Below are 26,592 nucleotides of genomic sequence, written 5' to 3'. Positions count from 1 at the left end.
CTTCTCTTCCCATCACTCTGGTACAAGTTGATCTTGGTCTCCTCTGTCCATAGGATGTTGTTCCAGAACTGTGAAGGCTTTTTTAGATGTCATTTGGCAAACTCTAATCTGGCCTTCCTGTTTTTGAGGCTCACCAATGGTTTATATCTTGTGGGGAACCCTCTGTATTCACTCTGGTGAAGTCTTCACTTGATTGTTGACTTTGACACACATACACCTACCTCCTGGAGAGTGTTCTTGATCTGGCCAACTGTTGTGAAGGGTGTTTTCTTCACCAGGCAAATAATTTTTCAGTCATCCACCACAGTTGTTTTCCATGGTCTTCCGGGTCTTTTGATGTTGCTGAGCTCACCGATGCGTTCCTTCTTTTTAAGAATGTTCCAAACTGTTGTTTTGGCCACGCCTAATGTTTTTGTTATCTCTTTGATGTTTTTTTTTGTTTTTTTTTCAGCCTAATGATGCCTTGCTTCACTGATAGTGACAGCTCTTTGGATCTCATCTTGAGAGTTGACAGCAACAGATTCCAAATGAAAATAGCAGACTTGAAATGAACTCTGGACCTTTTATCTGCTCATTGTAATTGGGATGATGAGGGAATAACACACACCTGGCCATGGAACAGCTGAGAAGCCAATTGTCCCATTACTTTTGGTTCCTTAACAAGTGGGAGGCACATATGCAAACTGTTGTAATTCCTATACCGTTCACCTGATTTGGATGTAAATACCCTCAAATTTAAGCTGACAGTCTGCAGTTAAAGCACATCTTGTTTGTTTGATTTCAGATCCATTGTGGTGGTGTATATAGCCAAACATGTTAGAATTGTGTTGATGTCCCAATATTTATGGACCTGACTGTAGAAATTGTAGAGGGGGTCCCCTGCTTGGGAGTATGTGGTCGTAAACACCCCATATGTGGTTGTAAACTGCTGTATGGGCATGTGGCAGGGTGCAGAAAGGAAAGAGCAGATTTCACTGGGATAATTTTAAGCCATGTCACATGATGGTAGGTGATTATTATAATTTCCTGGAGAACCCCTTTAATTAAAAGGCATATCTCATAATAAATTAGAGGCATTTTTGTCCCTCCATGCTACAGAAATTCACATCTAAACCAGCTAGGGGCTGATGTAGACTTGAGCTATAATTTACGGCAGTTTCTGGTGTAAATTATAGGAAATCCAGTGAGCTATGAGAGGCCCTGCCCATCCCTCTAATCTCCAGCCCTATTCCCACCACTTCAGAAAAAGGGCAAGAAGGGCAAAAAGTTGAACATTATGGCGCGAATATAGCAGGTGCCAAAATTTTTGACTTTTGTATATCATAAAAGTGACATTAAAGCTTTGCTAAGTCTATCCTTAAGTGTTCACATTGCAAATGTTTAGCAAATCCAATACTTGCCCAGGATAACCCTTTAAGTATGAAGAGGTACTTCCATATATTAATATGGATAAAACTATAAACAATAATTGGATAAAACCCTTCAATGGGGTCAAAATAAGCTTCAGTATGACTATCCAAAACAACCGGAACCTAAAAAATATGTTTACATAATTGAATCATCTGCAATAGCATATTTCACGCACAGCCCCAAAGTGACAAGCCAATAAGTATATATAAGCATTAAATCCACATAGAAGTGTAATTGGAACAGCGGCTGCTGTGCGCCGCTGTTTCCCTGCTTACCGCCGCGGTTCCAGGCGCTGTATTCAGCGGTGATCTGCGGCCAGTGCTTTCCATTCACCGCTGCAGTCCTGGGCGCTGTCTGTGTAGGTACTGTTGTTCTGGGATCGGCTCCACTAGCCCTCCTGCACATATAAAAGTGGCTCAGCCCCCTTCCCAGATGCCTCAGTGTCAAGGTCCTTGTGTCCTGCTAAGGTTCCTGATTTCCGCTTGTGTTCCTGTGTTTCTGACTCGTACCTGTATTCCTGGACTCTGCTACCTGTTATATCCCTGCCTGCTTGCCTTGACTCTTCTGTTGCCGATCCAGATTGCCTGACCTGTTCCTGTGCCACCTGCCCTGACCTTTTGCCTGTCTGACTAATCCTTTGCCTCATCTTTCGGTCCTGCACCTCTGGTACCTTTCTCAGGTACCTCCTGGTCCACCTGGATCAGCTACCTCGTGTTTCCCTCAGGAAAGTCTATCCCCACCATCAGGGGTACTGTGAAGATCGAAGGGTTCACTTAGACAACACCCTTAGAGGAGGTAGGAAACGTGGCACAGTGGGATCACACCCGCTGGTTCACGACAGTTATATAGAGAATTTACATTATTCAGGTCAAGATATACAGAATATACAAAATTCATGACACTAAAGGAATAAATAAGATGGTTGTGTTGTAGTTGTCATGAAATTTTGTCAAATTCTATGAGTGAGAAAGGACCTATAAATATATAATATATAGTTAACAATGAAGACTCTGGGTTAATTTATGGAAATCGTAACAGGTGATTCCCACTAGATGTTCCTATTTCTAGGCAAATATCTAATCATCTGCACACTCACTCTACCAATATAAAACATGAGTGTTTAGTGCAGCCCTTATTACAAAATTTTAAGCCATCGAATCTGCAGGATCACTTTAGGAAAATGCCATTCTCTGAGTTTAAAAATATTTCCCATTATTCATGATTGATGGTATATCAATAAAATATAATGAGAGGTATAGGTGGCCACCAATTGTACACTGTGTCTGAGTACAGATATAACATGCATGCTTAGCAGAGCCAAACTATGCAATGCAGGTTCCTAGGTGAATCATGGTTGTGGGCTAAATAGTTGTGCACCCAAATGTTTTTATCTTAAATTTTAGGGACAGTGGGTGAGATTTGGTAGAAAGTAGTACTGGCTTAGGCTACTTTCACACTAGTGTTTCTATTTTCCGGTATTGAGATCCGTCATAGGGTCTCAATACCGTAAAAAAGCGCTTCCATTTTGTCCCCATTCATTGTTAATGGGGAGAAAACGTAACTGAACAGAATGAAATGCTCCAAAATGCATTCCATTCCATTTGGTTGCGTTCTCATACCGGAGAGCAAACCGCAGCAAGCTGCATCTTTCTTTCCTTCATGGGATGCGGATCAAGACAGATCTGTCATGACCCACAATGCAAGTCAATGGGGACGGATCCGTTTTCTCTGACACTATCTGACACAATAGAAAACAGATCTGTCCCCCATTGACTTTCAGTGTAGTTCATGATGGATGTGTCTTGGCTATGTTAAAGATAATACAACCAGATCTGTCCATAACGCATGCAGATCGTTGTATTATCAGTAACAGAAGCGTTTTCTGCTGAACTCTGCTGGATCCAGCAAAACGCTATAGTGAAAGTAACCTTAGTTGCCCATAGTAACCAATCAGATTCCACCTCTCATTTTCCAAAGAAACTGTCAAAAATGAAAGGTGGAATCTTATTGGTTGCTATGGGCAACTAAGCCAGTTCTACTTTACACCAGTTTGATAAATGACCTCCAGTGTTTGGTGGAAGGGGTACAGTCTGAAACCCTTGCCTTGGACACAACTTGTTCACCCTGCAATCCCTTCTTTAAAGGGATTGTTCACCTTTTGGGGGTCTTTGAGAAGACCCATGCTCCTAGGGCCAGACCTGCACAGGGAAGCATTCTTACCTGCTCCCCTCCACAGGGTCCAGGGACCCTTTTGGCTTGGCTGCCACTGCCTTGCTCAAGTTTCCCACTGTCAATATACACTTTGATACTATTGCAAGGTGATGTGCCCCCCTTGCATCATGTGACCAATGACATGGCACAAGATGGGGCAGGTCATTGCTGCAGACAGCCAAAATAGACCTAGTGCGATGTTGGGAATTGTACCAAATATCCCTTCAAGTGATGGGCCTTTGCTGTAATTCTGATACAGCTATAGTATATGATTGGCATATCTTTCAGAGGAAAAATAAGAAATGTACCAGTGGGAGTCCTAAAATTTTGTTCCTGTTATTCAAGATAGGGGAGTATAGAAATTCGCGACAGCAGCTCATGAGTGGTTAAGCATTTGATGTAGAATAGTGAACAAATGCTCAAATGCTCATCTTTTCACTCCTTTCCTGAAAAAAAGACCCCATAAATGTGACAAAGAGTAGTTATGCTGACAAGTTCTGCCCTAAACCCAAACAGGAAAAGTAGGAAGATCTGTAATCATGCTGCCTGCTCTCACCCATCCAGTCCCCCTCTTCTTTTCCACACAGGCTCAAGTAAGAGCTGCAAATACAATATAGGCAGCATTAACTCCAACATGCTTCATTTGAGGCTATATTTTATCAAGACACGTTTTTAGATTTGAAACAAGACCAAGAATGTGTCTATAGCTGCATTCTTGCCTAAGAAAGAGCTCTCGGAAGTGCCCTCCTATACAGCTTTAGAACAAAACTAAAAATGTGTCTGTAGCTGCATTCTAGCCTGAGAAAGAGCCATCAGAACCCCCCCCCCCCCCCCCCGCAACCCCCCTCTACAGCTTAGTTGGGTGAAGTTCCAGAGGTTTTAAATTTCCTTTAATCAACTCCCAAGTGAGAAATTTTCTAAAGTCCTCAGCCCAGTATGATTTTTCTAAAGACATGATATGCCCTTTCTAATAAGACCCATGTTCATACAGATTAAAAAAATAAAATAAAAAAATGAATTGCGTTGAGAGCTGAACCTGTCAATGGGGATGAAAGAAATTATTTCAGATTCTTTAATGGAAAGTCGACTAAGTGGAGTATTTGGATATTTGAAATATTCACGGAACCACTACTTTCCATAGGAACAAAATGTCAGTGGAACATGCGCTTTGTGAAAGCCTGAAATCTGAGTGAAATGTTGTAATGCGAAATCCATCATGCATCATACTGCAAGCTGCTGAATAAATATTCCAGGAAGTGTGTAGGTCTCAAAACTGAGTTCTATCTGTCATCTTAAACGTGCAGTGACTTTAATGCCATACTCTTTATCGAGCTGCCTGACGAAGACATCATTCATATGCTGCACAATGATCAACTCTTACAATCAAAGCCCTCCAGCAGACCCATCCCGGGGTCTAAAGTCACCCCCATCAATTATGAAAATTTCTGTATGGATTTTTACTCTTTCGGTGTTTGCGCAGGTTGTTGGGATATGTATTTTTGGGGTATATTTCCACACTAAAATAGATAAGGTAAGTTAAGAACATTTAAACTTTTTGGCGATTTTGATGGCTACACTGACCTACATAAATGTATGAATAAATATGATAACAGGAACGTGCTGAGAACATAGAGCTCATTTATTTTATTTTTTTATTTTTATTTGAAAATTTTTGGGTGATTTTATGCGCAGGAATGTAGGAATTTCACCAATAATAAACGTAAATGTGATTTAATCCTGGAAATTCCAGAGCTGTAATCTTCTCTTTTTACTTGAAGATAGATTTGATCTATAAAAAATCTGTGACACCATTTTTCAAAAAAATTTAAGAATGACTGCAGTTTAACTTACTATTCTACCGACCACTGGCATCATAATCACAGATGTCCAGGAAGCATGGATTTGCGTTCTTCACACTGGTGGTCACCAGAGATTTTGAATCAGAATTTAGTTTTTCACATGTTGAGCCTCTTTTTTGTTTGTCCGAGAGTGAAAATTATTAGTGACGAGTGTGAGGAACCTACCCAAAACACCCTATATCTTAACTTCCTAGACCCCCTATTACTATCAAATGGAATCTCACAGGAATTTCCAGTCTTAAGTAGAGTTAAGCTTTAACTGTAATTAAATTTGACCATATTACATTACATTGCATTAAATGTTAGTGAACATATGGTAGCTTTGCTAAATGTTTTATAAAACATATACCAATTAAGGAGAAGTGTTTTGCAGCTCTTGACTTTTGTTTTAGAGGACAATTATAGGACATAGAATGGTGTTTAACGAGACTGCTTAATCTCATCTACTGCTTAACGCGAAACCTCATTAGCAGTAAGAGGAAACCAATTAAATTGCGTGAATTCTAATGCTCCAAAATCTAGTTATAAGACAATCCGATTCAGGATAATTTATAAATGCATCTAATAATTGAATTCAATTGCAAAACATGTGTAAGTAATATAAAATTATTACCTATCTACCAATCAATCTAATATCTTGAACATAGATTTATATTAGAATATGTAGACATGATAGAGACAGTAGATAGATAGATAGATAGATAGATAGATAGATAGATAGATACTCAATAGATGCATGTACATAGATATAAATTAGATTTTGGTGACTGCTTTGTTTAAACACAGAAATCACACTTTAAAGGCTTTGAGGTTTTTCTGGTTTCTGTTGATGAATGTGTATATAAGACAATTATATGACATTTCCTAATAAAGCCTTTGTTGATATTCTGCTACATTTTTTATATTTTATAAGATATGCCACCTTGTTCATATCAACACCAATTGGGCCACCAAATATTGGAATATGTACCTAGTGAAAGGTATCAACAATATACCTATATAATAATTTACAGTATACCAATTATTTCAAAATATCAACGCTTTTTAAAATTAAATATAAAAAAGCAACTAAAAAGTCTGTATGTTCATTGATTTTCTCATCTCTTAGATGGAGTTCTAAGTTTTACTATTGATGATGTACTTATTGAGATGAAGTCTATATCTGGTTGTACCACATCCTTCATATTATTGCTTATATGTATGTATACAGGTTCCTCTTTTAGTGTCTGTTGTTGGCTGCTTTTTAATTGTTTTTTAAAGATTTGATATTTTGAACTAATTGGTACCCTGTGAATGATTATATAGGTGTAATGCCCCCTTGTTCGCCAGACCTTTTGTGCTGTCCACATGGAGGTCATGTCCATAAGATTGCTGCTGATGGAGAGTGATGTAAACAGGCAAATCACTCAGTTTCCTTAATGAAAATACACTACTCCTGCCATTTTCACTGTTGGAAGATTAGTGCAGGTACAGTATGTTTGAATGGAAGAGGTTGAGTGATGTGTCTGGTCACATGACCCTCAGTGACCACCTTATGGACAGGACGTCTATGAGGACGACACAGAAGATCTGCCCCACAAGGAGACATGGTTTATGAATTGTAGAAAATGGCACAGAATATTACCAAAGACTATATTAGTAAGTGCCATATAGTCATCTTACATACACATTGGTCAACAGTAGCCAGATAGTGGCCAACCCCTTTAAGTTATAATTATGCAATAAGTTTACCCATGTAAAATCAGAGATAATGTTCAAGGAAATCCAAAGGCAGATTGGGAACTCAAAAGTGGCCCTGGTAAAAACCTAGAAGTGGCTCCATGTTGAAGGCAGAGCCAAACTATTGGTTTTTATTGATAGCATTTTGGAATGTGTATGCCTTTTTGATCACTTTTTTTTTCCAGTTTTTGGAAGATGAAGAGACAAAAAAAATTGAGAATCTTGAATTGTCATTTCTTTTTCCATTGCAGTGTACGAAATAAATGTGTTTAGATTTTAATGACATGGGCATTTCATGTGCAACAATGAACTTTATTTTTTATTGTTTACTTGTTTTTATTATGGAGAAAGGGGCTGATTTGAATTGTATACATTTTTATAGATTTAAAAACTTTTTTCACTTATTTTAAGTCCCCTAGGGGACTTTTAACATGTGGTCATCTCATTTGTTCTGCCAGAGACTGCAATAATTTACCATTGCAACCTATAGACGATTAAGGGTCCATTCACATGTCTGCAAATTGCAGATTCGCAAAACATGGACACCGGCCATGTGCGTTCCGCATGTTGCGGACCGCACTTGGACAGCACTATAATAGAAATGCCTCTGCTTGCCCGTGGCTGCGGACAAGAATAGGACATGTTTTATTTTTTTGCGGGGCCGTGAAACGGAAGTGCGGATGCAGACAGCACACAGTGTGCTGTCCGCATCTTTTGCAGCCCCATTGAAAATGAATGGGTCCGGACCCATAATGTGGACATGTGAATAGACCCTTACTGTGTCCCTAGGCCAATTACAGGCAGGCCTCCATAGGAATAGTGCTGTGACAGGCCTTGGAGTCTTCCAAAGGCCCAACGCTGCTATAGCAACTGAAAAGCTCCTTTGAACTCGACACAAGAGATTGATTCGGGCCACAGATGCAAAGAGCTCCATAATGCCTCTGATGCCATAGTCGCAATTGACCAGATCATGTGAGGAGTTAAATGTCCATGAATAGCGTTATTACAGATTGCAGACAATGCCTCAGCTTCTGAGATGGCACCATATTTAAAGTCCCGACTTCCACTGTACATGTATGGTGGAGGTCGTAAAGGGCTTAAAATAAAGGTCATTTCCCCATATAACTAGGGCCTTTAGCATTATAATAGCGCTTGAGAACACCCCTGTGTATTGTAATTTATTTTACTCAATTACATTTTTTGTTATTAATAAATGAATTAGTCCTTTTCTGTTATTCCAATATCCTGGTATGCAGAGAGATATCTGTAGATACCAGCATATTGTACATGAATACTCCTGAAATTCCATCCATTAATAACAGTGTTCTCTGTAGAACACTGGTATCAGTCTCCCATACAGAAGGTCATGAGTTCAAGTCCCTCCTGTAGTAACAATTTAAAAGGAGAGACTGAATTAATTTTAAATATACAAGGGTATCCCCATACTCTATCAGAATGCTAACAGCATTTGGGGATACCCCCAGGGATGACTCTATATATGGAAATAGCAGTCACTCCATAGATGAATTTGCTATACATGGAGTCAGGTAGAGTGAAGTAGAGGACTCCTAAGCAGAGTAGGTATTCCCAAGGGGCTGGGTGGCTGGCTGCCTGCAAGCAAGTGTAACACATCAATTGAAAAATTGCTGGTGAGGTATATTGCCAATCTGCATCCAAGGAAATCATTAAAGGGAGATTTTAGTTAACATTTACACATATATTATTGTTAACGTGTTGGGCTTGTAGTGGCCACGTCCCCTCCACTAAGCTCTACCCACTTTTTAAAAAATAAAATGGAGAGCAGTGAAGCATTTTTGAAAGTTGAAGCTTTTATAAATTGAGTTGGAGATGCATGTTTCTCATGTTCTCCTGTTTGTTGCAAGCCTTGGATTTACTTTTTAAATGGGTTCTCCAGGAATTAAAAAAATTCAAATACTTAAATATTATTTTATAATAAATATATTCACAAATACCTTTCATTACTTAGAATGGCTTGTTTTGTCTAGGGAGCAATCATTTAGAGAAATAAAATGGCCGCCATCCTATCAGTACACACAAAACCTGTCCTAATCACACAGGAGGACAAGTTACTTCACCAAAATGAGCTATAGTGCCGCCTCCTCTTCCTCTCTGCTCTACTTGTCAGGAATCATGATCCTGAATACAGGTGAATCTCTGTGGGAATGGAGATGACGAGGAGACATGAGAGGAGGGTGAGGTGTGACTAATGAGCAGCAGCACTTGTTTACAGTCTCCATTACAACAGCAACACATTACCACAGCCTGTCCTGTCCATCCTCTCTGTACTTTATGTCTCTTCATGAACTAAATTCCCCAGAGTTTCAGCTAAAGTTCTTATCATCTGTATTCAGGATCATAATCCCTGACAAGCAGAGAGGAGGATGAGGAAGCTCTTTACCTCAGTGTTGTAAAGTAACTCTTTCTCATGTGCGATCAGGATAGGTTTTGTGTGAACTAATGGGACAGCAGCCATTTTGTTTCCCCTTATTATTGCTCCCCATACAAATAACTAATAGCCATTATAACTAATGAAAGGTATTTGAGAATATATTTATAATAAAATAATATTTAAGTATTTTTATTTTCTTAATTCCCGGAGAACCCTTTTAAGCTTAATTAATCTGAGATAGATCAAATATGGTTATGCTGTGGGCTCTTTTTTTGTCAATCTCCAGATCAGTTTGCAAGTCAGATGCAAACAATAGTGTTTTGTTACTGGCAAGCTGGCAATAGATTTGAGAGAGAGAGAGAGAGAGAGAGAGAGAGAGAGAGAGAGAGAGAGATATTGACCATTAATTGCTGTTTCCCATGATTCTGGACCATTATATACTTTAATTTGTCAAATGATTTCAACAGTTTGTCAAATTTTTTACAACTTTGTCAAGAAGTCATCAATATTCATTCATGATATGATCAGCTGATCAATAGCCAATCATACATCATAAAGGCTACCTGCTAGACTTGACTTTCTTTACCTATGAGTGGTTGTAAATGTTTGAGATAGTATTGTTGGACCATATGTTGTCCAGTTACACATTTTTAGAGGCCATCTTCACCAGTATCTAGGGTCCGACTCCCTTGTGAATGCTGTAGACTCTTCCTATGCCAGTGACGTCACATTTATTGGTTACATGGCCTATGCACAGCTCAGTCCCATTCAAGTGAACAGGCCTGAGCTGCAATACCAAACATGGCCACTATAAAATGTATGGCATTGTGCCTCGTATGCTGTGAGGAGACCGCAGAACTCACTGGAGCACCGCAGCGTCTTTAAACAGATGATTGGCGGAAGTGCTAGCAGTAGGATCCCCACCGATCAGATATTGATGACTTGTCCTGAGGATAGGCCATCTATATCAAAATCTTAGACAAGCCCTTAACAATAATAAATGGCATTTAATGTGATATATGGATGAAACTCTCAGGTAGAGCACTCAGTGTCAGGTAGTCATCCAAGAGTTCCATATATATGTAAAACAATATAGTAACTATCATATTAAGCTTTTCTATGGCTATATTATCAATTTGCTTAGTTACATATAGAAGTGATGAATACAGACTAATAATATTTTTCAAATTTATATCTCAACAAAGATTGAAGATGAAATGAACTTATCTGAGGAATATTTATTCATACGGAGAATACAGAAATGTCGGAAAGAAGGAAACGTAGATTCATCATTACTGAGCTGCAAAGAGGTTTTAAATAGATTCCGAAGCCTAATCCCGGAGGTATGCTATGTTGGTGCGAATACAGATGGGTTGTGTGCACAATAAGTCTTTTGTGGTTTGTCTTGTTTTTTAATAATTTTCCACTTGCAAGAAGAATAAAACCTAAGCTTGGGTTTTTATTGAAAAACGATTCTATTTGAACATGAAGCAGACTTCACTATGTCTGTTTTAATTAGTAGGATTAAATGTGGGTTTGGAAATGTCATTGTGTAGGCCACCACATTAATGAGAACATACATCCATTCAATGTAGATTATAGTCATGAATAATTTACATTTATATATAGTGATTTATCAAATTGTGGTTAGAGAATCATTAGGATTAGATAAGAGATGCTGTCACCTGGTTTTAAATATCGAATAGGCCTCAAATTCTCTTGACTTAAAAAAGGTGCCCTGGTCCCCCGCTGTCAGCACCAGCTTCACTTCTAGCCTGTGGTGCCCACACTATATCATATATTTTGGGTATAGACCCAAAATATTTTGATTAACCCTCTTTTTTTGTTTTTTACTTTCGACACAGGATAGCATTTCTTGTCTTGGCACATAATCTGTGCTGTTTCTGAAAGTGTCTGGCTGACTGGCTGGGTGTAATGGCTAAGCCAGCTACCTTCTCATCAAGATGAATGCATAGACGGTGAAGGGGTCTGGCTTATCTTTTGAAATAAGCCAGTCATCCGGCCCACTTCACACACAGCACAGGACCCACATTGATACAGAAAATGCTATCCTATGTCTAGCACAAGCTGAAATTAAAGCTAATGGACAAGGGATTGTCGCTAATACAGAGACCAGGGCACCTTTGTTAGTTGAAGAGTAATGATAAGGCTAGTTTCACATTAGCTTTAAAGATATTCAGAAGACTGTGCCAGCAGAGAAACAGCCTGCCTTAGCTCTCCAGATGCAGCCTAGCTGGATACTGCCTTCCTCCGCTAGGACCCATTGACTATAATAGGAGCCGGCAGAGATCAGACTGCTCCCTAGCATTTATGCCAGGATTCGGCCAGACGAAAACTGTTATGCACAATGATATTTGTTCGGCTGAATCCCGATCTGGAGGTCCAGCGGGCATGCAGCACTATCCAGCTATGCCAGATCCAGAGAAATTCGGCAGGCTGTTCCCCTGCCAGAACAGCCTGCTGGATTGCCTTAACACTCGTGTGAAACTAGCTTAAGTTGCATATCCATAGTTAAGTATATTTTGTGAGCTGAAGAACCCCTTTACACACCACACAATCTTTGACCTAAAAATTCCATACAGGTCAATGAACATGCTCTGAATGCTCAATATTTTGTGCCAAAATTTCAGATGAGGAATGTTTTTTGGAGATCAGAACTTGTGATCAAGTTATAACAAATTGGAAATTAGAGGAAGTTCTGTGGTTTGCTATTTGAGTTACATTTCTTTTTGTGATTGCTTGTTAAATTGCCATCTTTGTTCAAAACTCTTGTAAAATTTGGAAAAGTTGTTGGGCATCCTGGGTGGAGTATAGTAGTCACACCCCATTCCCCATTCCCCTTATTCTGGGTCTTGATGATGATTGTACCCCATGGTTGAACTTGAGTACGTCATAGATACATCTGCACCATTCTGTTATTTTTGCTCTTGAGGGGCTCCTTTTGTTTCCCCTACTACTCTTATATCTGTTAGTTTTAGTCAAAAGTAAATAAAAATTTACAGTTTAAAAAAAATCTTGTAAAAGTATACAGCTCTGAATAATCTAAAATGTATGAATATTGTAACTTTTAAAAAATGTACATCTTGAGTTAAGGCTTAACTAATACAAAAGTATAGACATAGACACATATATACACATTTCTTTAATATCTGGAGGAAGACCAAGAGAATAAGTGTGAATAAAAAACATTAACATGTAAGTTGTAAGTGCCATAAAGACCCAACTAACTGACTCCTACATAAATGAAATTGTGTTTGTAAGCCATTTCCTAAATAAAAATGAAAGTCACAGCCTTAACCCCCAACAGACGATTAACTGTCAGTTTTCACATTTACTTTGCATTCAGGCGATATGACTATGCAAATTAATATCTTCACTTACGGTATTCTGTGGTCTAAAAAACACTAAAATCACATTAAAAGTGATGCTTCTGTTTAGTCTCAAACCACAAAGTTGCTGACAGTAGGACACCGGTACAAAATACCAGGGCAACATAAAAATGAATGTGTAGGACCCCCTGGACACCATGCCACCTCAACTTGGACCCTGTTGTTTAGCTTTTGTAAACATTTGGTGTGATAATATAATTCTTCAGCAGCCTAAGGATTATTTTTTCATATTTCACACACAGTGGCCATTTTATAAAAAATAAATACTCCTTTTAACTCCTTGTAGGACCACTAATCCCAGCACCGACTGGCCATGGTTCTCCCTGGAAAAGTCAGTTGTAGCAATTTTTCTGACTCTTCTTAGCTACTTCCTTGTTTCTTAACACTTTTCAAAAACTATTGAGGTAGGTGAAAATTTGTCAGACTTATTAGAGTAATGGTGGTCCCAGTGCTCAGCTTGGATTTAGTCAATTACGCATTGGTCTAGTTTCTGAACATCGGTTATTGTCATTGGTTTCGGTAGAAAGAAGCCTTTGTTGATGACAATGACAACCTGTCAACTGGTAAGGAGTAATGGCGCACCATCAAGAATAAGGATTAGTTCCTAGATCACACGGGTTTCCTGTTCCCTGATAAAAGAGGAGAGTTGAGCACACATTCAGAGCTCCTCTTCATGAAAATGCTGAAATATTCAACGCACATTTTACAAAGGTAAAAAATGACTCATATCTATGTAAGATGCAGGCATTGTAATCTTCCAGAACAGGTTGATAATTCTACAAGTCACTTTTCAGAGACCTGTGAGAAAAGGAAATTACAAGCTTGGAAAGTGTCACAGCAGCTATGATGAGGGCACCCTTATCCAGAATGTAACCCCCACAAATAGTAAATTAAAAAAACTAACAAAATGTGTAACAAAATTCCACACAACAATGGTGATAAACATTTCCATTCTTACTAGATGGAACCATTAAACCTGTATATGCATGATTTCAATAATATAGTTTTAAGAGTTAAAAAAAGACAGTAGTAAAGGATTTAACAAGTGGGGAAAATGTAAATAGGTGGGAGGAGAGGTAGAATGTATACAATCTTGGGTGATTGAAATTATGTTGATATTTTATTCAGTCACTTCTATATATGTTCAATCATGCCCAAGTGTGAAATAAAGGATTAGAAATCGAGGCTATGATTTACATCATAGGTTTTGTTTTAGCAGTAGATAAATAGATTAGGTAGATAGATAGATTGATAGATAGATATAGATAGATAATATATGTGATATGATATATAACGATAGATAGATATGTAACAGAGTAAATTTGCTTACCGAAATGTACCTTTCCTTGAGTCCAAAGGCAGCACACACAAAAAGGTTAATATCTTGCTCCTCCCGTCAGGACAGAAGACAAATCATTAGTAAATCAGCATAATTAACTACCCCTATAAAGTAGTACACAACCACTAGCCAAATGTGTTTTTTCCAAGCAATGCCTATTTTAGGGAGGGAAATATGTGCTGCCTTTTCGGCCTTTTGGTTAGGTCAAGTGTAGTATCTGTTCTTAGATTCCTGGTAGGCAGCCCTGCCAGGATGTACTGTAGAGCAGAGAACCACACAGCATCTCTAGGGTGTATGGCTTGGGCCATTAGTGCCCTATGCTAGGTGAACAAGGGCTCTGCTGGATCTAAGCCAGGAGCTGAGATGTTTAAAAGCCCAAGGTGCAGAAGTGCCCCATGAGAGGTGAGCCTGGGGTGCCTGAACTCACTGGGGGATGGGACCCCACTGAGTGATGGCACATTTGCACGCAGTTCACTTTCTCACATTTTCAGCGCACACATCTCGATTCTTTGCCCGGCCATCAGGCTTGGCTTAAGGAGGAGGAATTTTTATAATTCTGGCTGAATGTCCGGACTGAGCTTCAGGACACTATTGATTTAATTTTTTTTTTCACTTTCCACGTTTGTTTGTCACACGGATTTCTTGGGTACCAGCCTAGAGGTCTAGGGGTGTGTGTGGCCATCCTGGTTCTGCAACTCCCTGCAAAACCCTTTGGGTTCCCCCCCGGGAAGAGCCTAGCCTTGTTGAAGCTCTGTGCCGACACCTTGGGTAGCAACCTAGGTGAAAGCCGGTGCACAGACTTGGCGTACCCTCAGCTTTGGCTGAGGGTTGCCTGGGCCTGTTTTGTCTCGGTCCTTTGCCGGAGCCTTCTGGCCCGGAGGGACTGGCAAAGGTTTATTCGGGGCCCTTCTCTTATGGAGAGGGTCTGCGATGGACTGTAACCTTTTGCGCATTTTTGCGTGTCATGGTGCATAACTTTGTTGCACGAGTGTAGAAAGCACGCTTCTCAGGCTTTGAATTTTTTTTTTTGCAAATTTTGTCTTTCCTTATCGTCCCTCAGGCAACACACACAAGGGGATATAAAAAGCAGTATTAAACAGTGGGGGAGTAGAAGTTGCAGCCTTAATCCCTTCCCGACTGCCATACGGCTATATACGTCCTATCTGCACATGCCCCTTGCAGATAGTACGCATGTAAACATTATGGCAGCTCTTTAATCCAAGCACTGCAAAGCGCTTGGATTAAAGCTTCTGCCTCTGCACTGCTGCTGTCACAGACAGCGTACAGTCCAGTAATGCTGGCAAGGGACCAATCAGAGTGGTCCCTTGCCGGCGATTGATCCGATTGGTTAGTCTGTGCAGACTAACCAATCAGATCGCAGCAGTGTAAAAGTGCCTGTTTCAGGCTCTGATCTGCACTCAGGTAGTATGGGCTCAGTGTCCCTGATCTGTGGGCCCTATCTGTGCCCCCTGCATCGATCTATGAACCCCCCCCCCCCCATCCCCCAGTGTTCAGTCCAGTGTTGCCATCTATCAGTGTAAAACTGATAGTATTATGTAATAAACATAAACAGGCACTCACTCAATTCGGCATATGTGGATGCAAAATTATTTATTACTACAATATAATACAAACAATAGAAACTAGATAAGATAAAAAACAAAATATAATATACACTGCTCAAAAAAATAAAGGGAACACAAAAATAACACATCCTAGATCTGAGTTAATTAAATATTCTTCTGAAATACTTTGTTCTTTACATAGTTGAATGTGCTGACAACAAAATCACACAAGAATTAAAAAATGGAAATCCAATTTTTCAACCCATGGAGGTCTGGATTTGGAGTCACACTCAAAATTAAAGTGGAAAAACACACTACAGGCTGTTCCAACTTTGATGTAATGTCCTTAAAACAAGTCAAAATGAGGCTCAGTAGTGTGTGTGGCCTCCACGTGCCTGTATGACCTCCCTACAATGCCTGTGCATGCTCCTGATGAGGTGGCGGACGGTCTCCTGAGGGATATACTCCCAGACCTGGACTAAAGCATCTGCCAACTCCTGGACAGTCTGTGGTGCAGCGTGACCTTGGTGGATAGAGCGAGACATGATGTCCCAGATGTGCTCAATTGGATTTAGGTCTGGGGAACGGGCGGGCCAGTCCATAGCATAAATGCCTTCGTCTTGCAGGAACTGCTGACACACTCCAGCCACATGAGGTCTAGCATTGTCTTGCATTAGGAGAAACCCAGGGCCAACCGCACCAGCATATGGTCTCACAAGGGATCTGAGGATCTCATCTCGGTACCTAATGGCAGTCAGGCTACCTCTGGCGAGCACATGGAGGGCTGTGCGGCCCTCCAAAGAAATGCCACCCCACACCATTACTGACCCAATGCCAAACCGGTCATGCTGGAGGATGTTGCAGGCAGCAGAACGTTCTCCACGGTGTCTCCAGACTCTGTCACGTCTGTCACATGTGCTCAGTGTGAACCTGCTTTCATCTGTGAAGAGCACAGGGCGCCAGTGGCAATTTGCCAATCTTGGTGTTCTCTGGCAAATGCTAAACGTCCTGCACAGTGTTGGGCTGTAAGCACAACCCCCACCTGTGGACGTCGGGCCCTCATATCACCCTCATGGAGTCTGTTTCTGACCGTTTGAGCAGACACATGCACATTTGTGGCCTGCTGGAGATCATTTTGCAGGGCTCTGGCAGTGCTCCTCCTGTTCCTCCTTGCACAAAGACGGAGGTAGCGGTCCTGCTGCTGGGTTGTTGCCCTCCTACGGCCTCCTCCACGTCTCCTGATGTACTGGCCTGTCTCCTGGTAGCTCCTCCATGCTCTCGACACTACGCTGACAGACACAGCAAACCTTCTTGCCACAGCTCGCATTGATGTGCCATCCTGGATAAGCTGCACTACCTGAGCCACTTGTGTGGGTTGTAGACTCCGTCTCATGCTACCACTAGAGTGAAAGCACCGCCAGCATTCAAAAGTGACCAAAACATCAGCCAGGAAGCATAGGAACTGAGAAGTGGTCTGTAGTCACCACCTGCAGAACCACTCCTTTATTGGGGGTGTCTTGCTAATTGCCTATAATTTCCACCTGTTGTCTATCCCATTTGCACAACAGCATGTGAAATTGATTGTCACTCAGTGTTGCTTCCTAAGTGGACAGTTTGATTTCACAGAAGTGTGATTGACTTGGAGTTACATTGTGTTGTTTAAGTGTTCCCTTTATTTTTTTGAGCAGTGTATATTGATAGGTTACAAATGTCCCAATAGCTGTAAATTGAAACAGGCAAGGTGGTCCACCTATATCAGATTCAGGATTCCTCAATGTATAGGAAAGTGTTCACATTTAGATCAAGAGAGTGTTCACATTAACGTTAAAAAAAATGCATGATCGCTCATCATATAGTTGTAAATATCAAGCAGGCATAGTCCACTTGAATGTGTAGATAGATGTTCACTTCACAATATGTAAATTAAGAGATCCTAATAACTGTAAAATAAAATAGAACAAACGGGGTGGTCCACCTATATCGAATTCAGGATTCCTCAGTGCATAAGTAAGTAGTCATATTTGGATTAAGAGAATGTTCACATTATGGTTAAGAAGCCGCATGATTGCCCATCATTCTTATATATAGTTGTAGAATCAAGCAGGCATAGTCCACTTAAATGTGTAGATGGATATTCACATCACATATGGAACCATATATTGGCTCATTATTTCATATAAGCAAACATCCGTCTGTAGCTTGATATAGATTAGATGAACCATTCGGCCCTCTTTTACACCGGTATTATAGTCTCATAGCCAATGTGTAATTACATTCAACAACTCCTGTATTTGCAGGCTATTACTCACAGTTCTGAAGTTTCAGTGTGGGGAGTGGGGTACTGTGCCTCAGCCTGGCATCCCTCGTGGTCTCCGGCACTGATGTATCTTACCTCCGCTTTTTCTTTTCACTGTAAATCGATGTAGAAAAATTAATAAAAATGTAAATTAAAAATAAAATGAATTGACTTTTCCCATATCAGCTATTTTATAAGAGATAAAAATATGAAAAACATAAAATAAACTACACATAATTGGTATCGCCGTGTCCGTAATGACCTGATCTATAAAATGATCATGGTACTAATCCCGCGTGGTGAACACTGTACAAAAAAGCTAAATAAAAAAACTATGGTGGAATTGCAGTTTTTTTTTGCCTTACCTCCCAAGAAAATTGATCAAAAGCGATCAAAAAGTCATATGCATCCCAAAAATGATACCAATGAAAACTACAGCCCATCCCGCAAATATTAAGGCCTCATACAACTATGTTGACAGAAAAATAAAAAAAAGTTATGGGTCTTAGATTTTGGTGATGTAAAAAAAAAAGTTTAACAAAAAGTGATTTTATGATATAAAAGTGGTACAACATGAAAAAAACGAAGAAATTTGGTGTCGCCATAACCGTATCAACCCACAGAATAACATTATTATATCGAATATACCACATGGAGAACCCCATAAAAATAAAAAACACACCGCCAACTTCACCTCCTAAAAAATAGAATAAAAAGCGCTTAAAAAGTCATATAGACCCCAAAATTGTACCAGTAAAAATTAAAGCCCGTCCTGCAAAAAACAAGCTCTCACACAACTACATTGACAGAAAAATCAGTTAGGCCTCTTTCACACGACTGTATGTTTTTCAGTGTTTTGCAGTCCGTTTTAAATGGATCCGTTGTTCCGTTTTTTGTTTCCGTTGTGTTTCCGTTCCGTTTTTCCGTATGGCATATACAGTAGTTACATAGAAAGGATTGGGCTGGGCATGAAATTTTCAATAGATGGTTCCGCAAAAACGGAACGGATACGGAAGCAATACGGATGCATTTCCGTATGTGTTCCGTTTTTTGCGGACCCATACGGAACCATACGGAACCATTTGCGGACCCATACGGAACTATTGAAATGAATGGTTCCGTATATGGACCGTATACAGAATGCAAAAAAACGGCCCGTAAATGGGTATTCAATTTGTGATGCAAAAAATTGCGGTCTCCAATGCACAGAACGGCCGCACAACAGCCGTGTGCATGAGGCCTTAGTAGTATTCCTGATCCAAGTAGCCAGTGTAGCCTTGCTGGCTTTCATGCCTCTCTATTACCCTCATATTGTATAACCGTCTGGTTAGCTGACCTGAAGGAACCAGCCCTTTGTATGAACAGACATACTGTGCTTTTAACGTTCAGTAAATCAAGCTTCAACTGATTGAGGATTCTGATAGTAAGACGGTAGATGAATTTCTTGATTAACATTAATGTCAGATAAGACCTTTGGTAGTAACTAAGGCATAAACATTAAAATCATGCCTTTCTGATGTACCTTCTGATAAGGCACTTTACATGATAGAGCTTGCAATTCTGACACCTTCTTGGCTGATGCAATTGCCACCAGAAATAAAACCTTAGTGGTGCTTTTGTAAGAGGCTCAAATGGAGATTCAACCAGGGCCTTGAGGAGAATAGACTGATCTCAAGTTGGAACAGGAGACATGGCTGAGAATCTTGTTCATCAGGCAATCCAAATCTTTTGACATGTTAAAAAATGATCATTTGCAGGAGTCAGATCTTGATGTCTAATCAAGATCTGCCACCAGCAAATCACTATACAGCATGGGGACAAACCATGTACTAGCAGCGGTCTCCTCCACTAGTGAGCAGGCAATTGCCGGGAGGGAACACTTCCCTCTCGACAATCATCTTCCACATCGGGCTGTGCAATACAGCCTTTAGACTTTAGAAAGATCAGGATTCTTTACCTGTTTCTTATTACACCAGACCTTGAAACTTTGTACTATACACTTTATCAGTAGCCGGCATGCTGCCAGAAATGTTTCTACCTCCACGTCTAGCAAGCTCTTCTTCAGTCTTAAACCATCAGATTCCAGGTTGCAAGCTGAAACATCTCTGGCTTGGATGCTGTAGGCCCGCTTGAACCAGAAGCTCTGGACAGACTGTTAATCTTCAATAATTTCCTCTGGAAAGTTGTAGCAAGTGAGGTAACATGCCCTCCTGGCCAGTCAAGAATTACGGCTATGGCTGAGATTGTCATTTGATTTTCCTGAGCACAGAACTTATATGAAAATTCCTTTACAGCTGAAAGACAGGCCATCTATTCTCTGGGTTTAGGGATCAGAACCTTTTGAGCTTGGTATTGGAAGCTGTTGCCACTACACTAAGTGGAGGTACCCTATCCGCGTACAATCTGTTTGAAAACGCAGTTGTTGAGAGCCCGTTTTTCCTGCTTCAACTATGACCTGCTTAACAGGTCCACCTGAACATTCAGAGCACCTTGAATGTGGATGGCTGCCTATTGTTTAACATTCCACTGCTCAAGTCATAATTTCACTGCGTTGACTGTTCCGTGGGGCAGAGCGAGTCCTGTCCAGTTTGTTGATTAAGCACATGGCGGAGATATCATCTGTTTGCACCACCACTGAGTATGCTATAATGAAGGGCTAGATATATCACTCCTAATATATAACTGATATTGGACTACAGATACTTTTTTTAAGGAGACAACTTCCTCTGAACTCAAAGAACATGTGTTCTCCCCAACCTGTGGCTGAGGCATCCATTGTCAGAGTTACCGGAATGGCCAGAAATAATCTGCATTGTGCAATATTTCTCGGATGTAACCATAAGAATGGTCTTCCCAAGTTTCTGGCCTGATCATCAAAAAACAACAAACCAGGAGTTGATAGATGCCGATTTCATCCTATAAGGATGCTGGTTTGCAATGTGTAAATGTGCACTAATGCCCATGGTAGAGCTGCTATAGATGAGGTCAGACTCTCTAGAACTCTCAGAGCTGTCCTGACTGGCACTTGGTGATGGGACTTTAGACCTCACATCCACCTTGATTTCTTGGATCCGCTCCTGTGAGAGATTAAGCAACAAGAATATGTGTATGTAACGGGCACTCAAAGCATAGGGAGTTGCATCAAATTGTTAAATTTATTAAACATAAAACCATAAACCTTCATACTAAAATATGTGACAAAAACAAATAATATGACACTCCCGGATGGTTGATGTACCAGAAAATCAAGCGAATGATCAGATGGTAATTATACCAGAAAATCAAGTATAAACCTGGATAGTTGATATACCAAGATGGATGGTTAATATACCAGAAAATCAGGTGAATGATCGGACAAAAATCCGATAGTAGGTAATAGATCAAATGGATGGATCGAATGAATAATCTAAAGTCGATTAATATACATGATCAAAAACCACATAGATGTTAGAAGTCCTCCAGATTCTATTTCCAGTGGTAAAATATAGAGTCACTTATATACTCAACAGTAGGGTATGTGACCACTGTTGGCTTGATATGATCAACATACGAAACTCTTATGTGCGAACCTCTGGTATAGCCGTCAGTCCAATAGACAGGAGGTAAAGGATATACAAAGTCAAAGCAGTCTTTTTACCGTATCTTCACCACTTCCTGGTGGTTATTCGGTTGTGCAGACCGCACGCCTGGTCGGCGAAGATTTATTTTCCTGTGCCAGCAACAATGGTCCAGAAAGGATTCGTACTCTGTTGGCATATTGCGCTTGAATCAAAGCTGAATCGAAACTTCCGAGTGTTTCTGGAGTCTAACCGGAAGCCTAGAATATGAGAGATTGAGACAGTATTAATATTGACTTTTGGTAATTGCAAATAACTCCTCTGAGGGAGTGTTAATGAACCAGTCATCCTAGAAAGTCACTACAAACTTACCTTCTCACCTTAGGGCTGCAGTTAGTGCCACGACTAAAGGCTATATTACTCTGGCTGATTTTTCGATTTTTGTGAATGGTCGTTAGTGATCATCTTGCAGTGTAATACTGCTGTCAATTGCCGGATGAAAACTACTTCGTGCAGCAGTATTTGTTCGGCCACTCCTCTGCATTTTGCAGGGTTGCGGACGGATCTCTGCTGGCCCCCATTATAGTGAATGGGGCCAGACAGAATGTCAGCAGCACATGGCTTCACCCGGCAAGGACGGATCTGACAGGCTGTTCCTGTCCAGAACAGCCTGCCGGATCTGTTTCACCCGAGTGTGAAACAAGCCTAAACCATTCAACAACCTATTTGGCTGTGTATGCACTTTCAGCTGGGAGACAATGGTGCAGACATCTCCTATATTGTCATCAGGAATAGGCTGTCTGCAGTTGGTGCACAGTCTATGATTAGCTATATGAGATTTCTTTACAGACTTTTGCATCTGTAGCAACTGTAACACAGTGAGAGGTTTCGTCTGGGAAAACAGGTATTTTCCTCCCAGCATGTGCTGCTGGGCTGATTTACAGCCAGATGAGGTCAAATACCAGACCGGATTTTAAGTGCCAGTCCGGGTTTCGCAGCACCTGGCTGTCCTTAAATAGGCAGTTGGACTCAGAAGCCAGGTCTCTGTGTTGGGATCTGGGAGCCTTGTGTCTGGATGAAGGCTTGCTACCTGTTTGGCGTGAAAACAGGTTGGTGCTGCTATGGTCAAGGACTCTTTGAGGCAGAATTGCAGCATGGTGTGAATTACCACCAACACCGCAAGGTGACTTTTTGTTTGCTTATGACTGCTTGTTTTGTCACTTGCCTAAAGTGTGAATAAAACACTGAACTGTTTGATCCAAAGAACTTGTTGTTGCCTCTATACTGTGTCCGCTAATCCTGTCTGCCAGAGCGAAACCCCATACAACTTAACATAATTGCCAACTTCCTGAATTTGCCAGGACTGTCCCTGATTTTCAGAGACAGTCCTGGCAAATTTGCGCTGTCCTGGGCCAAAAATGGGCAGGGTTAACGCAAACTCCACCCATAAGTTAGACAGGTTTGGGGATTTCCTGGGGTGGTGCTTATATGCCCGATTTTGCCAATTGAAATGTTGGCAAGTATGACAATTAGCTCACACATACACCACAAGCTATATATGACCCATTTCAGGACAAAGGATACCTTTAAGGGGTTTTCTCATCTGAGACAATGAGGGCATATTGCTAGGATATGCCCCCATTGTCTGATAGGTGCGGGTCCCTAAACGGAGCCCTGAAAGTGTTGGAGGGTGCATTGCGCATGCACAGCTGTCATCTATTCATTTCTATGGGGCACTGGCTCTGTTATTTCCGTTGGGCCCAAAGAAGTGAATGGGAGCAGTGGCCGGTCACTTTAATGGGGAGAGCGTTTGGTGGTGGCCAGACCAGAGTCCTCCAGCCACCACTTTGCCCGCTCCCTTTTCGATTTAGATGCGGGTCTTAGATGCATGTAAGATAACTCTCCAGGAACACTCCAGGATAAACCTGAGCTCTATCATCCCATTGAACATCATGGGGGGAAAATAAATGTTGGAAACCCTTCCTGCACTATAATATAATGCATTTAAACTAGAAACACTTCTAGCACCATCATGTCATGGATTTAAAGGGGTTTCACATATCAGACAATGGGAGCATATCGTATTTAATTAAGCTGGTTTACTAATGAGTTGTCTTCTGTCCTAGATAGATCGATAGATGATATATATGGGATAGATAGATAGATAGATAGATAGATAGATAGATAGATAGATAGATAATGGGTAACATTTCCTGTAATCACACCTGTTCTTTTTTGTTAACATAGAAACATAGAATGTGTCGGCAGATAAGAACCATTTGGCCCATCTAGTCTGCCCAATATATCTGAATCCTATGAATAGTCCCTGGCCCTATCTTATATGAAGGATAGCCTTATGCCTATCCCATGCATGCTTAAACCCCTTCACTGTATTTGCAGCTACCACTTCTGCAGGAAGGCTATTCCATGCATCCACTACTCTCTCAGTAAAGTAATACTTCCTTATATTACTTTTAAACCTTTGCCCCTCTAATTTAAAACTGTGTCCTCTTGTGGTAGTTTTTCTTCTTTTAAATATGCTCTCCTCCTTTACCGAGTTGATTCCCTTTATGTATTTAAAAGTTTCTATCATATCCCCTCTGTCTCTTCTTTCTTCCAAGCTATACATATTAAGGTCCTTTAACCTTTCCTGGTAAGTTTTATCCTGCAATCCATGTACTAGTTTAGTAGCTCTTCTCTGAACTCTCTCTAGAGTATCTATATCCTTCTGGAGATATGGCCTCCAGTACTGCGCACAATACTCCAAGTGAGGTCTCACCAGTGTTCTGTACAGCGGCATAAGCACTTCACTCTTTCTACTGCTTATACCTCTCCCTATACATCCAAGCATTCTGCTGGCATTTCGTGCTGCTCTATTACATTGTCTTCCCACCTTTAAGTCTTCTGAAATAATTACTCCTAAATCCCTTTCCTCAGATACTGAGGTCAGGACTGTGTCAAATATTCTATATTCTGCCCTTGGGTTTTTACGCCCCAGGTGCATTATCTTGCACTTATCCACATTAAATTTCAGTTGCCAGAGTTCTGACCATTCTTCTAGTTTTCCTAAATCCTTTTCCATTTGGCGTTTCCCTCCAGGAACATCAACCCTGTTACATATCTTTGTGTCATCAGCAAAAAGACAAACCTTACCATCGAGGCCTTTTGCAATATCACTTATGAAGATATTAAACAAAATTGGTCCCAGTACAGATCCCTGTGGAACCCCACTGGTAACATGACCTTGTTTTGAATGTTCTCCATTGACTACAACCCTCTGTTGTCTGTCACTCAGCCACTGCCTAATCCACTCAACAATATGGGAGTCCATGCTCAATGACTGCAGTTTATTGATAAGTCTTCTATGTGGGACAGTGTCAAAAGCCTTACTAAAATCTAGATATGCGATGTCTACTGCACCTCCACCGTCTATTATTTTATTCACCCAGTCAAAAAAATCTATAAGATTTGTTTGACATGATCTCCCTGAAGTAAACCCATGTTGTTTTTCATCTTGCAATCCATGGGATTTTAGATGTTCCACAATCCTATCCTTTAATAGGGTTTCCAATAATTTGCCTACTATTGATGTCAGACTCACTGGTCTATAGTTGCTCGATTCCTCCCTACTACCTTTCTTGTGAATGGGCACGACATTTGCCAATTTCCAATCTTCCGGGACGACTCCTGTTACTAATGATTGGTTAAATAAATCTGTTAACGGTTTTGCCAGCTCACCACTAAGCTCTTTTAATAATTTTGGGTGTATCTCATCAGGCCCCTGTGACTTATTTGTCTTCACCTTAGACAGCAAACTTAGAACATCTTCCTCTGTAAAGATACATGCATCAAACGATTTATTAGTCATCCTTTCTAGTGGAGGTCCTTCTCCTTTTTCTTTTGTAAAAACTGAACAGAAGTATTCATTAAGGCAGTCGGCTAGCCCTTTATTCTCTTCTACATACCTTCCGTCCTTTGTTTTTAATTTAGTTATTCCTTGTTTTAATTTCCTTTTTTCATTTATATATCTGAAGAATGTCTTATCCCCTTTTTTCATAGACTGAGCTAGTTTTTCTTCTGCTTGAGCTTTAGAAGTTCTTATAACTTGCTTGGCCTCTCTCTGCCTAATCTTGTAGATTTCCTTATCTTCATTGCTCTGGGTTTTTTTATAATTACAAAATGCTAGCTTTTTATTTTTAATGATTTGGGCCACTTCTGCTGAGTACCACAGTGGTCTCCTCGTTTTTTTGCTTTTACTGACAAGTCTAATGCAATTTTCTGTTGCCTTCAATAATGCACCTTTTAAGTAGTCCCATTTCTCCTGGACTCCATGTAATCCGTTCCAGTCTGATAAGGACTCATTTATGACTAATTTCATTTTTGAAAAGTCTGTTTTTCTAAAATCTAAAACTTTTGTTTTTGTGTGGTGGGACTCTTTCACAGTTCTTATATTAAACCACACTGACTGGTGATCACTAGATCCCAAGGTTTCGCCTACAATGACATCATATACCGAATCCCCATTTGTGAATACCAAATCCAAAATGGCCTCCCTCCGGGTTGGCTCCTCAACCACTTGTTGTAGAGATAACCCCAGTAGGGAATTTAGAATATCTGTACTCCTGGTAGAACTTGCTATTTTGGTTTTCCAGTTTATATCTGGAAGATTGAAATCTCCCATAATGATAACTTCTCCTTTCATTGTCATTTTAGCTATTTCTTCAACTAGTAGATCATCTAGTTCTTTAACTTGACCAGGTGGTCTATATATCACACCTACACGAGTTACTGCATGGTTAGCAAACTGCAACGTAAC

At 40.4% G+C, this 26,592-nt stretch overlaps 1 protein-coding gene across 1 annotated transcript in view; it reads left to right on the top strand.

Moving 5' to 3' along the window:
- The first annotated feature begins 4,883 nt into the window (after window positions 1-4,883).
- Window positions 4,884-26,592, top strand: part of CD40LG (CD40 ligand) — a 52,737-nt gene continuing 31,028 nt past the window's right edge. The window contains exons 1-2 of the mRNA XM_040405603.1: window positions 4,884-5,152; window positions 10,815-10,952. Coding sequence (XP_040261537.1) covers window positions 4,934-5,152; window positions 10,815-10,952 — 357 coding nt within the window. The 5' untranslated portion in view covers window positions 4,884-4,933. The remainder of the gene's footprint in view (window positions 5,153-10,814; window positions 10,953-26,592) is intronic.

The sequence above is a fragment of the Bufo bufo genome, chromosome 8 (genome assembly GCF_905171765.1).
Source record: "Bufo bufo chromosome 8, aBufBuf1.1, whole genome shotgun sequence".
Classification (NCBI taxonomy): domain Eukaryota; kingdom Metazoa; phylum Chordata; class Amphibia; order Anura; family Bufonidae; genus Bufo; species Bufo bufo.
Note: the sequence above shows the minus strand (reverse complement) of the source record. Positions and strands in the feature narration are given on the sequence as shown.